The sequence below is a fragment of the Callionymus lyra genome, chromosome 4 (assembly GCF_982586985.1).
Source record: "Callionymus lyra chromosome 4, fCalLyr1.hap1.1, whole genome shotgun sequence".
In the NCBI taxonomy this organism is placed as follows: Eukaryota; Metazoa; Chordata; class Actinopteri; order Syngnathiformes; family Callionymidae; genus Callionymus; species Callionymus lyra.
Window position 1 is genome coordinate 9,787,223 of NC_141821.1, and position 12,404 is coordinate 9,799,626.

Genomic DNA, 12,404 nt, shown 5'->3' on the forward strand with positions numbered 1-12,404 from the left:
ACACAAATCAACTTATAAGTTATATATAAATATTTCTTCCAGTACCACATCTCTCCACAAGTCTAACAACTGGCTCCTATTAACAATTGAATTTTGAGAGTCATGAGAAGGTTTACAAACATAAGTAGTTTCCTTTTAGCTCAGCTCTTATTTTATAGCATACAATATTTCATTAACAAAAGCGAGAGATACAATGATGCGAGTTAAAAAATATATACACACATATATATATATATATATATATATATATATTTAAACATTGCAATTTCTTTTCACAATACAGTTTCAATCAATACTCAACAGATCGGTGTCTTTTTTTTTATATGTATTTATTGTTTTTGGCTTTTAAATCATTTTATTTTCAACATACTTATTTAACGCTTTAATTTCCAACGAAGTGTGTTTAAAATAAACTAAATCGGTTTTAATTTTAATTATAACTATTTACAATTGGCATTCATATATTCCACCGCTGTTTTGTTTTTATTTTACGATTAAAAGTCCGGCCTCTAGATGGCAGCAGTAATTACGTCCTCCGCACCTGAAGCGATAATCCCGGCGATGACTGAGGACGAGAGGATACAGGGACTCCAGCAGCTTTTAAAAAAGCTGATGTTTGGACATATTTTGGTTTGAAAACAAATGAAAGCAGTTACGACTGAGGACGAGAGGATACAGTGACTCCAGCAGCTTTTAAAGCTGATGTTTGGACATATTTTGTTTTGAAGACAAATGAAAGCAGTTACAACTTCGTCAAGAGTCATGTGGTCTGTAAATTCTGCAACACCAGAGTCAAGTACTGGACAATACTACACATATATCCTTGTTACTACACTATCACTGTATGTGTAAGTATGGCTACTACAGATATTCTTCGTGATATAAATGACGTAATGTTGTTTCGGGGACCGGTGTCCAGCCTTCTTTTTGTTTTCTCCCGCTACCGAAAGAACCGATCTTAGCGCCGGATGAACATTCATTGTCCCAGTGAGGATTTTTTCTCGGTAAGAAAATAGTTTAATATTTATTTTTCCTCTGCTTCAGGTTTCACTGGGAGCTTCTACAACAACAACAACAAAAAATCCAAATATTTGGTGATGCAGTCCAAATTAGCGTCTGCGCTAACAAGCATCCTCTCATTAGCACTTGTAAATTACACACTCGCTCCGTGGCGAGATGAGGAGATAAGATGTTTCTTTTTTTTTTTGGTCGGCCCATCCTTCCTTCCTCCTCTTTGTGTCACAACGAACAAAAACACAAACGCCTTCCGAGGCATTTACACACTCGGACTCACAACAAAGACTCAAAGTTAATGGGGTAAAAAAAAAAAAGAAGCAAAAATAAAGGGGGTCAGTTTGTGGGCGAGAGCCTCCGACTTGAGGGGGGTCCATGTCACACGTTCGCACCTTTAGTCTGGCGGATAAAGGTGACATCATCCCTTTATTATCCGTGTACCTTTCTCTCCCCCCCCGCCCGCCCCCCAACATCCACCCTCGGACACGCCTCCTACCTATGATGGACAGGCGAGGTAGACAATGGAGGACACACACTTCTATATGCAAACAGGTCGCTCTGAAGGAACCACAAGCATCCTCTTCTCTCTCCCTCCATCATTGTGTCGCCTAGCAACAGCATCCCCATACCTGCCCCCCCTCCTTCCTCCCCCCGCACACAGGTACAAAGAGATGCTGCGGTGGATCCTGTGTGTGTGTGTGTGTGTGTGTGAGGGGGGGGGGGGGGTGTTAGAGGGCGTAGTGGGACAGGTACGAGCAGACGAGTGAGGAGGAAGATGATGATGATGATGATGAAGGTGGTGGCTCAGGAGAACACTGTCATTCCTGTCACGTCCTCTGCACCCGTTGAGTCGTGTGTGGGGGGGGCGAGGGTGGGTAAGGGGGGGGGTGTTGAGGGTCGTAGTAGAACCAGCAACCGTCGCTTGAAAAGACACACATGCTGCGGAGAAAAAGGTGGACTCGTGCAACACACACTCGTGGTTGAGGATGAAGATGAAGAACCACCTGGTGGGGGGGGGGGGGGGTGACGTGGGTTCGGGGGGTCCTACTCACCGGTGTGGAAAGTCAGCAGCAGGAGAGTCAGCAGCCTCTTCATGGTTCAACCGACCAAGAAGTCCGTTGTGGGCTCTCGGTTCCGTGAGGAGCGCATCAAAGAACGCGGTGACAACAACAACGACAACAGCACGGATGACGAAGGTGACGCGAGTAAATCCTGTTTTTTTGCTTTTGTTCGCAGTGGACTCTGAGGGTCTCACACCATCTCAGTCTCTGCCCCCCGTGTTTGGATCTTCACTCCTCGGCGACTCTCGCTTCTCTCTGCCGCCGCTGCGCTCCTGAACACTGACGAACGGTGGTGGATGCGAGAACATCCGGTGGAGATTTTCAAAATAAAATTAACTCTGCGCGATGGCTACTGCAGACATGGGGGGGCCCTTTCACCGTGTTTATGCGGCCCCCAATGAGTAGAACATGTAGTGACTATTTCTGATAGATAATACAAATAATGTATTTTTATGCTTGTATTAACTCTGTTTTTGTGCCCCTCAAAATAATTTGAGTAAATATTGAGGTCATATTTAGAAATAAAAGTTATTTTCTATTAGTTTATTTAAAACAAAATGTTTATAAATACATTACCAGCATATTAAGGTTTATTTTGTGATTTATCTTTAGTCCCTTATTTGGCTTGACGGCCCCTCACGACAGTCACAGAATATAATGTTTTTCATTATAATTTATTTTCAAAGAAGCAAGTTTCTACAATAATTGAACACAAATAAGGTAAGGTAAGGTAAGGTAAGGCAGAACTTTATTGATTTATTGAAATTGTTTTTTTTCCAATAAAAAATAAATAAAAAATAAAATAAGAATTTTGGGCAAAATAGTGGGCGCACACATCAGTGCCACAAACAATAGTAACAATACATATGATGTAACGCCTTCAGTTATTGATAAGGCAACTATAATTAATCCTAATGGAGTCAGTTTTTGTTGGTAAAATGTCCTACTGCTATAAAATGAGGACAACGTTCCACTTCCGTTGTGGCCGCAACACCTCGCGCTTGACATCAGCTTCTCCGGCGCATTCCTCCCTCTCCTCTCTGACGTCAGCACAACCACAGCCCCGCCCCCCTCGCGCTCCGTCCTGGCTCGCGCTCGTCGGTAACATTTAGAAAAGTACACAAGAGACACGAACAACGACACACAAAACAATACTCGCCAACTCTTTCTGCGTCACTAAGTCTTCACCAGTAACGTTGTTTATTATAATAAATGACCGTCATTCACCTGGTTTACCTTCAGAAACCATTGATGTACAATCTGTCACAATTTGATGGATAAAAAAAAAAAGGATGACGTGGACGATGACGTCACAGAGAGAGAATACGTATGCAAAACAGATGGACTTCAGCGTCAGTCAGCGCTTGATGGAGTCATTTGAGTTTTCAAGACCTCAAATCCATGGAGGGAAAACGCAAGGGGATGATGGATGATAGATGTTGGAGCGCCCTCTGGTGATTGTATTTGTAACTGCAACATGGCGCTCAAAAGAGCGCGAGGGAATCATGGGGTTTTTATTCGTCAATATTTCGCATTATCGACTAAATCCCGACGGAATATCAATGGGCAGCACGTACTTTACTTTAGATGGAGTTAAAACACGCCAACATTTGTATTTGTTCAGGCTGTTCCTTGATTTTCTCAGACTCCTGTGTTGTTCTCAGTGTTATCTTGATCTTTAAAGTATATATTTTATACTAGTATTGTTTTGATTGTTTAAGCGCTTTGTGACCCTGGTCTGGAAAAGCGCTATATAAATACAAATTACTTACTTACTTAACCTGTTGTTTTTTATGATGAAAATGAATAATCGCTGAAGTGTGAATAAGAGTTTTTGTTGTTGCTCAATCTACTCATTGATGTTGACCCGACTAACATAATGACGTTGAATTATTATTGTTATTATTAGTTTTAACTTGGCTTTGTTTGTTTTAAATATTAACTTCTCTGAGATTCTTCTTGTTGAAATTTACCGTTAATTTCACTTCCGGTTGTAATGTTAAATACCGACTCTCATCATCATTCATTTGGTTTGTGTGCAAACGTTATTATTTTAAATCAATTGTGCGTTTATAAACCTCCACAAAATGGCGGTTGCATCATTGAGAAGCATGTTTGGTGATTGTCACTGTGATGTTGATTCACTTGTAAAGACGACAAAAATGTTTTGTTTCTGTCACATGATGCCTGGAATTATTACTTTTAAAATCAAAACACCTGGTTTTGTGATAAACTTTGATTCCACTGATGTGATTGAAGGGAAGGATGAAAAGAGGAAGATGATGATACTTTCTTCTGATGCTGAACCGACGCCTTCGCTCCATCCTCCGTTATTTAAAAAAAGATGGTGACCATCAAAAAAATGACCGCAGGTCTGCCGTGAAGGCCACACAGTGAATCATCTCTGCCGGGACTCGAACCCGGAGCCTCTGGATTAGAAGTCCAGCGCGCTATTCCATTGCGCCACAGAGACTGCGCCGTGAACACTATGTGCAGAAATTCTCTTTGAACCCGCGCATCATCGTCGTCATCGGAGGCTGCAACGCTCTCTGCAGCATCAGGACCAGTCTTAGCGGCCATCTTGGAAATTCCACCTCTGGCCACCAGAGGGTGCTGTTCCGCCCCCCATCGCAGGAAGTCGTTGCCAAGTTTTCGCCATGTAACCGGAAACACAAATTTAACCTACCAAAATAAAAGCCGATTCGATAGATCCGAACGAGAGGCTTTTATTCTAAAAGGAAACACAACGCGGAATAATATAACTTTACACACAAGAATACTCCAACGCATAACGGTTTCACAATTTAGCAGAAAACGTTCCTTTATTTTCGTTATATACGAGGATAACTTGGTCGATTCTGAATGGTAAAGTGATTTACTCTTTTTCCAAGTGGTCATGTGATCGCATCAGCACGTGGATGAGTGTTGTGGACAGAGGGAAGTTACAACACGTTTGCATCATCCATTTGAACCAGTGACTGCGATGAACTCAATATATTCTACATTAATATTCAAGACATGAGGCGAATGGTCATCTGGAGATACAGGCTCAGTAACAAAAACAACAATAATCTGCACTGGAATTTGATTCACATATCTTCTCTAGACATTGTACTGTCCTACTAAGCAACTGCTGGGTTCTTTAAGATTAAGATTTAATAATTGTGCAAGTTTAAATTTGTGCATTGAAACCAATGTGTCACGTATAGTTTGTATTAGTTACTGCAGTGGGACACGAGAAAAATTAATTCATAAAGGCGACTGATGATATTTTCTAAAGAATGAAATGTATGATTTCTAACTGTTGATACTTTGATGAAGGAGTCAGTTTCTATCTTCTTATTTGCCCCCCGGGAGGTGGATGTTATAGTTACATTTTATTTTCAAGTAGGGTTTCTACAGTTAAGTATTAAGCTTTTTAAACAAAATTTGAAAAAAAAAATAAAAAAAAATAAATTAAATTCAAGCCCAAAACATGAAAAGCAACCAGAATTACACATTAATTACATAAGTTATAGGGATAATTTTACCCAAATGTTTATTTTAACATAACTTTTTAGTCCACTAAAAAAACAAACTTCCCTTATGCCCATCGTGCTGAATTAAAAAAAACAAAAAACCTACTGCAGCCTCTTCACTGATTTGTTCGTTCCGCTATTTTTATTGCAAGTTATTCTGTAAATTATTTGAGGAATAAATAAAAATTACCAAAATATTTGAGATCTGAAACCAACATAAAAATCCTCCTGTGGTCATTTTTAAGACTTTTGAAAATTTGATTCAAGAGATTTTAATGTGAATTAGAGTCTTACTTTTAGATTAATGAATTAAATGCATTTTTTTTTTTAAATGTAAGGATACGCAGGAAGATTCTGACCCAACACGACACTGAGGTATGAGTAAAGGTACATGTAGTTTCTTACGTTTTATTCGTCAATTAACACATTCAGACGTACAAGCAGATTTTTAACATAAAGTTTCTAGCAAAGTTCTTTCAGTGCCCACTTCTTCATCTCAATCTCTCGCTGCAGGCGGGAATACTCCTCTGCCAGAGCTTCAAACTCTTTCCCCAAAATCTCAAAGGAGGCCAACTTGATCTCCACCGAGCGCTTCTCCTCCTGACAGGATTTCAACTGAGATTCGAGCTGCCCCCTGTCGGCAGGCAAGGAAACAGCATCAACACGCAGCTTCATGGTAGTAAATAAAGTTTCAGTGTATGAAGGACGTAAATTCCTTATAAAAATAAATAAAATGAATGCATGAATACAAAATACGAAGGTATTTAGGCAAATAATGTTGCCTTTTTTGTGTATACACATTTAAACTTTATTTAATTGTACATTTTTACCATTCCTTTTATTTAATCATGCATTTGTACATTTCTCAGTGTGGACATAATTATTATTTAAAAATAAGTTATAAATTTGTGTCATTTATAGTCCTTATTACATACTAACATGTTTTAATACAAATATATATATATACTGTATATATATCTATACACACAAGATTTTTTTTGATTGATTTGATTGAAATTGAATGAAGGAGTCTCACCTGATCTTCCTGTGAGCAGATATGGTGTCGGGAGTGTACGTCTCCAACTGCAATTCAACCATCTCCGTCCTTCAATTAAAGACACACATTTATGTTCACAGCGATTTGTAAAAAATGATTTTAAAATCTGAATGTACCATGAGGAGAAATTCTACTATAAAGGCACAATACTTGGGGTGGTCCCTCGCCTACCAACATTTTGGACAGATTTTAATGTATTAAATGCAAGTATAACTAGACTTTATACATAAGGTGCCCTGTTTAAGTAAACTAAAGGATTTTAAGTGCCCTCTATAGTCTGAAATATATGGTAGTTGAGAAATATAAATTAAACAGAGGTCACAAACATGATAGGAAATCAAATGAACACAGTGAATGAAGACATACTTGATCTTTTGAAGAACTAATTCACATTTTCCTTCAAAATATTCCAACTTCTTCTTCTCCAAGTCTGATTGGATCTTCAGTTTGTGGTCCAGAATCAGATCCTGCAGCATCTGAATGCACTTCAGCAACTCCTACGTGAGGAACACACAAAATGTTTTATTTCAAAAAAAAGGAAAAAAGATTCATTTTAAACATGTCAAGAAGCAGTAAAAGGAAAAAAAAAATCATCTTTTTAATTTTTACTTCGATAATGTCAGTACTGCATCTTTGATCAAATATACAATACTTTAGTACTTAAAGTAGTCCAAAATTAGTTATAATAAACTTTCATTCTAACATTTTTTAAATGATATCTCTCTACATCTCTCCATCGATAAACTTACTTAATGTGGTTTAATTTTTCCTCTTTATTGGACAAATAACTCATTTATTTCAAGTAAAACTAACACAAAAAACCATCAAAACAATACACATTACTGCCTAATATATAAATAATCTAAAATAACTAACAAATATAGCCATACATCCCTCTCTTCTTTCTAAATATCTAATAAAATGAAAGAGATAATAAACATCTCACTCTGCTGTAGCACACAATATAAAAAAAGTGTGAAATGTTGTAAAAAAAACAACCAAATCAGTTCCAACGACTCACGGAGAGGTAGAGCTGCATCTGTCTCTGCAGCTGGACTCGGTTGTTTCGACACGTCTCTGACAGCTTCTCTGCTCTCTTCCTGTCCTGGTCCAGCTGAGCCGACAGGTGAGACACCCTGCTGCTCTTCTGACCTTCGTTCTCGCCCTCTGGGGTCAAGAAGAACAACTGGGTGACAATGACCGCAATTAGGTCGTTAAAAAGTCCAACGACTCTCGATTCCTACCGCAGTCGGGCACACAGTAGCAGAGGAGAGTCAAGCATTTCTTCTTCAGGTGTTTCTCCAGTTCTCTGGGGATAATCTGCTTCATCCTTCGCACCTCCTGGACATCGACAATGTATTCATTGTGTGAATGCTGGGAAGCATTCACACGATTGAGATCCTGTTTTCTTCTGACCTAAACCGTCTTCTCCTTACACAATTTTTATCCGATTTGAACCGTTCAAACTTTGATCAATTTAGCCCGTTTCCGAAACACGGGCTATGTTCTAGCTTTCTTTTATCTCTTCCACTCTCTCTTTTATTCCTCTTTTTCTACCCCATTCATTTCAATGAATGGGAAATCTTTAACTCATGTTTCAACTCCTTCCACTACTACTACTACTACTTATACTTTTCTACTATTTCTACTTTTTCTTCTAATTCTACTACTACTTTTACTTTTCTACTATTTCTACTAATACTTCTACTACTAATTTCACGACTACTTCTACTAATACTACTACTAATTCCACGACTACTTCTATTAATACTACTACTAATTCCACTACTACTTCCACACCAAAGCAGGGTCAGCATTCGCACTGCATTTTCTTCTGGAAATGCATTTTTCTAGCTTGTCTTGTGGATCAAGATGCTACTTTGTTACGAGAGGACATGTAGCCCTACTGTCTCAGGAGGCATCAACTCCAAGACTTGCTGACGGTCCAATCCCAGGACATTGGGCCGATCCTGGTCCGTGGTGTTGCTGGGATCCAGACGTCTGACACACTGAGCGACGAGGAGGCTCCTCTCGAGCGTCTCACACAGCTGCAGACAGACACATCGTCGAGCTCTTTAGATCGTCACCCGAACAACCAAAAATCACCACAGTCTCTTGTGTACTTGGTTCTGATCCGGTGGACGAATGTCGTGGTGCTTCCTGACACAGTGTTCTTGGATCATCTCCTGCAGACCTCTGTAGAGAACCTCAGAGCGCAGCCAGTGACGCCGTTGAGTCCAAAGCTTCTGTTCCGCCTGAAAAAGAGAAGCCAGTTTACTCTAAGTCTTAGACGAACCAGTACCATATTATCAGAACCCCTTCGCTGAACATGAAGCCCTACTACACAATGCTTAAAGTCAATCAAGATGAGTTTTTTTATTTGCATTTCTTATGAAAATTTCTGTGCCTTCGAGCATTCTTTACAACTTTAATTTCAAATATCTTTATTAGTTTTAGACAAAATACATTTGTTAAAGGCATGAGATGCATCAGGTGTCCCCGACCTCTTTATGTAAATGTAATTATTTAAACTCAACTCAGTTTAAGGATATTTTATTCAAGAGCCAACCTTCATTTATTTTTTTTTGTTTATATCTGAATAGCATGATCGGCAAAAAAAATAAGTGAGAGTTAAGTGCAAGACAAATACATATCAGCATAACGCCGAGTCGGCAAGAGCTTTGGAACACAATGGAGTTTGTGTTTCACTCTTTTTAACTAGTTTGCAGGATTATTTTTTGAGTAAACTTGATTGTAACAAGCATTTTGTGACAGGTTAACGTTAAACAACAGATCTATCAGATAATAATCAATAAAACAGAAATGATATAAATTGTCTTGTTTCTTTATTCTTCTTTATTATTTAATCTTATTAAATCCTATTTCAAGACAGTATTGTTAAATTAGAGAAACATTTTTATGAATAAATAGCAATACCACAAACTACAAACCGAACATTTCCAATATTAGATTACGAAGAAATTACAGAAATGTAAAAGGTTGGTAAAATAGTATCCTTCAAGTCCTGTCACATTAATATTATTTGACGTTGCCTTTTATTTGTTAGAAAGAAAACTGAAAAATGCCCTCAAGCGATTAATATGTTACGAGAGCTTATCTGATTTGACTTTAAGGAGTCCCCGCACCGCGTAGCGTTTTATTCAAAGAAAAATCTTCAGATAAAAAACAAAAAAAGAAAAATATCATGACATGAATGTTTAGAGCTTGAAAAATACACCTTTCAGACAGACAGCAACAATCAAAAGAAAATGAAATCATATACAGTAATTATTTATTTGTGCGGGCCGGTAACTAATGCCTCACAGAGCGAGGTTGAGAATCAATGAGAAAAGAATCTCCGCCAATATTATTTTTCTGATGTTTACGTCCATTTACTCTTGACTGTGCGTTTACCTTCTCCAGCTCATTTTTCAGTGGCACCGTGAGTCCAGTTACATCCACGTGTTCCGAGAGAGTGGCCAAGAGTTTGCAGAACTGAGGATTATGGATCAGGTCGTTCTCCATCAGGTCACACAGAGGGAAAGAGGCCAGGACTGAGTAGAAGAAGAAAAAAAAAGACAAGATAAGCAAACAAAAACTGGTTCATTTGTGGATTTGCAGACGTCAATATGGCCATGAGTTGAATTGAAAAATGTTTTTTCTTAATCTCGAATTTACAAACTCCCTTTATCTTCAATTTGCGCTGTACACATAAAACTCTTACTTTCTTATTTATTAATTTTACTTTCTGAATGTTTTGTGGCATCTTTAAGTCTGAAAGTCCAATAAGTGACAAGGATGTAGTTTGTAAACGGCAACTGAAAATAATACGTGACACAACTGACTTTATAAACACCCATGGTTAATTTAAATTAAATAAAACTCCTAAAGGAAACTACATTTCAATTATTTTGTAAATACAGTTCATTATTGGTCGTAAAGAAGATACTACTAATGTCAACATAAATACTGCTATGACGTGTGATGGTGACTTGCCCTGCTGGTGAAGATTTTCTTCGTCCCCAAACGTGGACTCGATGAGGCCAGACATTATTTTTAAATCAAACGGACTCGTAGTTTTACTCCAAATACACGTTCGTCAATAGTTTGTGTCCATAATAACAACAACAGCACGTTCTCTTCCTGGTCGAATACCCGCGCGCCGCCAGCTGCTGTGTGGATTGGTCGGTCAAACCACGTGGTATTTCTACTAAACGGGATCTTCAGTGGGTCTCGCGATAACTTGGGTACACGCACTCAAGACGATCCACTACTATGTAACAATATTGTAAATATAATGCAAAAAAACATTTGTTTTACTCACTGTGAGGATTTTGTGCATGAAAGAACTGATCAATGAGGTTTTGTATCAAACAAAAACATCTACTATTTAGCTCAAAATGTATTAATAAAAGATAAATGTTCCTGGTCTTAATATTTGATACAGTCTACGCCATGATGAACCCAATTACATTTTTTTTAACAGAGAGAAGATAATATAATGTAAATACAGAAACAAGCCAAATGACCTTTTTAAAAAAAAAATAATTCTTGTGTGTTGCTCAATGTTAATACAACCTTATAAGAATCAGAAAACCTTTATTGCCAGTGTGGTAAACACAACACACACATTTGTTGTGGTGGCATTACAGAATATAAAAATATGAATGAAATAAAAAGAGATTGATAAGGTAAAATGGCATATCAATTAATCATTAATCAAAATAAAACAACATATAATAATAAGATATAAAATAAATAGTTAACTCTTATTTAAATGGATCCATGATGTTATTTTCAATGGGAGTGCAGGCTTGTCTTGCATAAAAGGAAATCAAAACAATTAAGGAACAAACCAACTTTAAGGTGTCAACTTTTTAGTAGCTTCCCCCTGTTGACCCTGTGACCCCTCATTTAGGCTCACCTCAGCTGTTTCCTCAAATCTGTTCATGCCATTCAATGTCTTGAGGTTAGTTTTCTTCTGTCACCTCAGTTTGTGATGGATGCAATTCAAGCAGAAACAATAAACAAAGCCTATTTGAAAAAAACTTGCATTGGCTGTATTGATGTAGAAGTATTTTTTGTCCAGTGTGGATCAGACCTGTTAATAGTGTGGATCAGAACATAGTCCATTTTAGTAACAATTGTATTTAAGAAGCTATCTGAGATTGTAAATATACAGTATATTTAAAAAAGGAAAAAGGTGGTTTAATTACTAAACGTTTGAAAAGGATTGATTGATTGATATATATATATATATATATATATATTCCCCCCAAATTGGGGCAATTTGAGTTATCACTTCAGTTCAGTGATTTTTATTATGGTTTAAAAAATTCTAAAAGTAATGATGGCCACATATTTTCTTAGATGATTAGTTATTTTCATAAAATAATTTATAAGGTTGTCCAATAGGGCTGTATCAACCTAACTTCTGCACAACACAACCAGTAACCCTGAAAAGACACACCTGTGAAGTAAAAGGCGTTTCAGGTGACTCTATTTTGAAGGTCATAAAAATAATGACAAAAGTCTGCATAGCAGTCATCAGAGAAAAAGGATGATACTTTGAAGAAACTAGAATATAAGACCAGTTTTCAGTTATTACACACCTTTTTTTTGTTAAGTACACAATTCCACATGTACTCATTCATAGTGTTGATGGGTTCAGTGAGAATGTATGAGGTTAATAATCGTGAAAACAAAGAAAAAGCATTGTATTAAATAGTGTTACCAAACTACTGTATATACACA

General features: G+C 37.6%; 2 protein-coding genes and 1 non-coding gene across 6 annotated transcripts in view; all 3 read right to left on the reverse strand.

Moving 5' to 3' along the window:
• kirrel1a (kirre like nephrin family adhesion molecule 1a) overlaps positions 1-2,315 on the reverse strand; it is a 47,592-nt gene extending 45,277 nt beyond the window's left edge. For 2 of the 4 annotated variants that reach the window (XM_087788662.1, XM_087788665.1), the window contains exon 1: positions 2,067-2,315. In XM_087788662.1, the coding sequence (XP_087644788.1) occupies positions 2,067-2,109 (43 nt within the window). In that variant the 5' untranslated portion in view covers positions 2,110-2,315. The remainder of the gene's footprint in view (positions 1-2,066) is intronic. The other 2 variants (XM_087788663.1, XM_087788661.1) reach the window with 1 other exon arrangement.
• A 2,159-nt stretch (positions 2,316-4,474) lies between these two features.
• Positions 4,475-4,548, reverse strand: trnar-ucu (transfer RNA arginine (anticodon UCU)). The gene has a single exon. It is a non-coding gene; the product is annotated as a tRNA-Arg (tRNA).
• A 1,439-nt stretch (positions 4,549-5,987) lies between these two features.
• haus4 (HAUS augmin-like complex, subunit 4) lies at positions 5,988-10,785 on the reverse strand. Its single transcript, XM_087788666.1, has 9 exons — positions 10,647-10,785; positions 10,065-10,204; positions 8,774-8,905; positions 8,558-8,698; positions 7,895-7,991; positions 7,672-7,817; positions 7,017-7,147; positions 6,630-6,698; positions 5,988-6,227 (listed from the first exon to the last, which is right to left on the reverse strand). Exons 1-9 carry the CDS (start codon positions 10,699-10,701, stop codon positions 6,056-6,058), a joined length of 1,083 nt encoding a protein of 360 aa, XP_087644792.1. The 5' UTR covers positions 10,702-10,785; the 3' UTR covers positions 5,988-6,055.
• Positions 10,786-12,404: the final 1,619 nt, after the last annotated feature.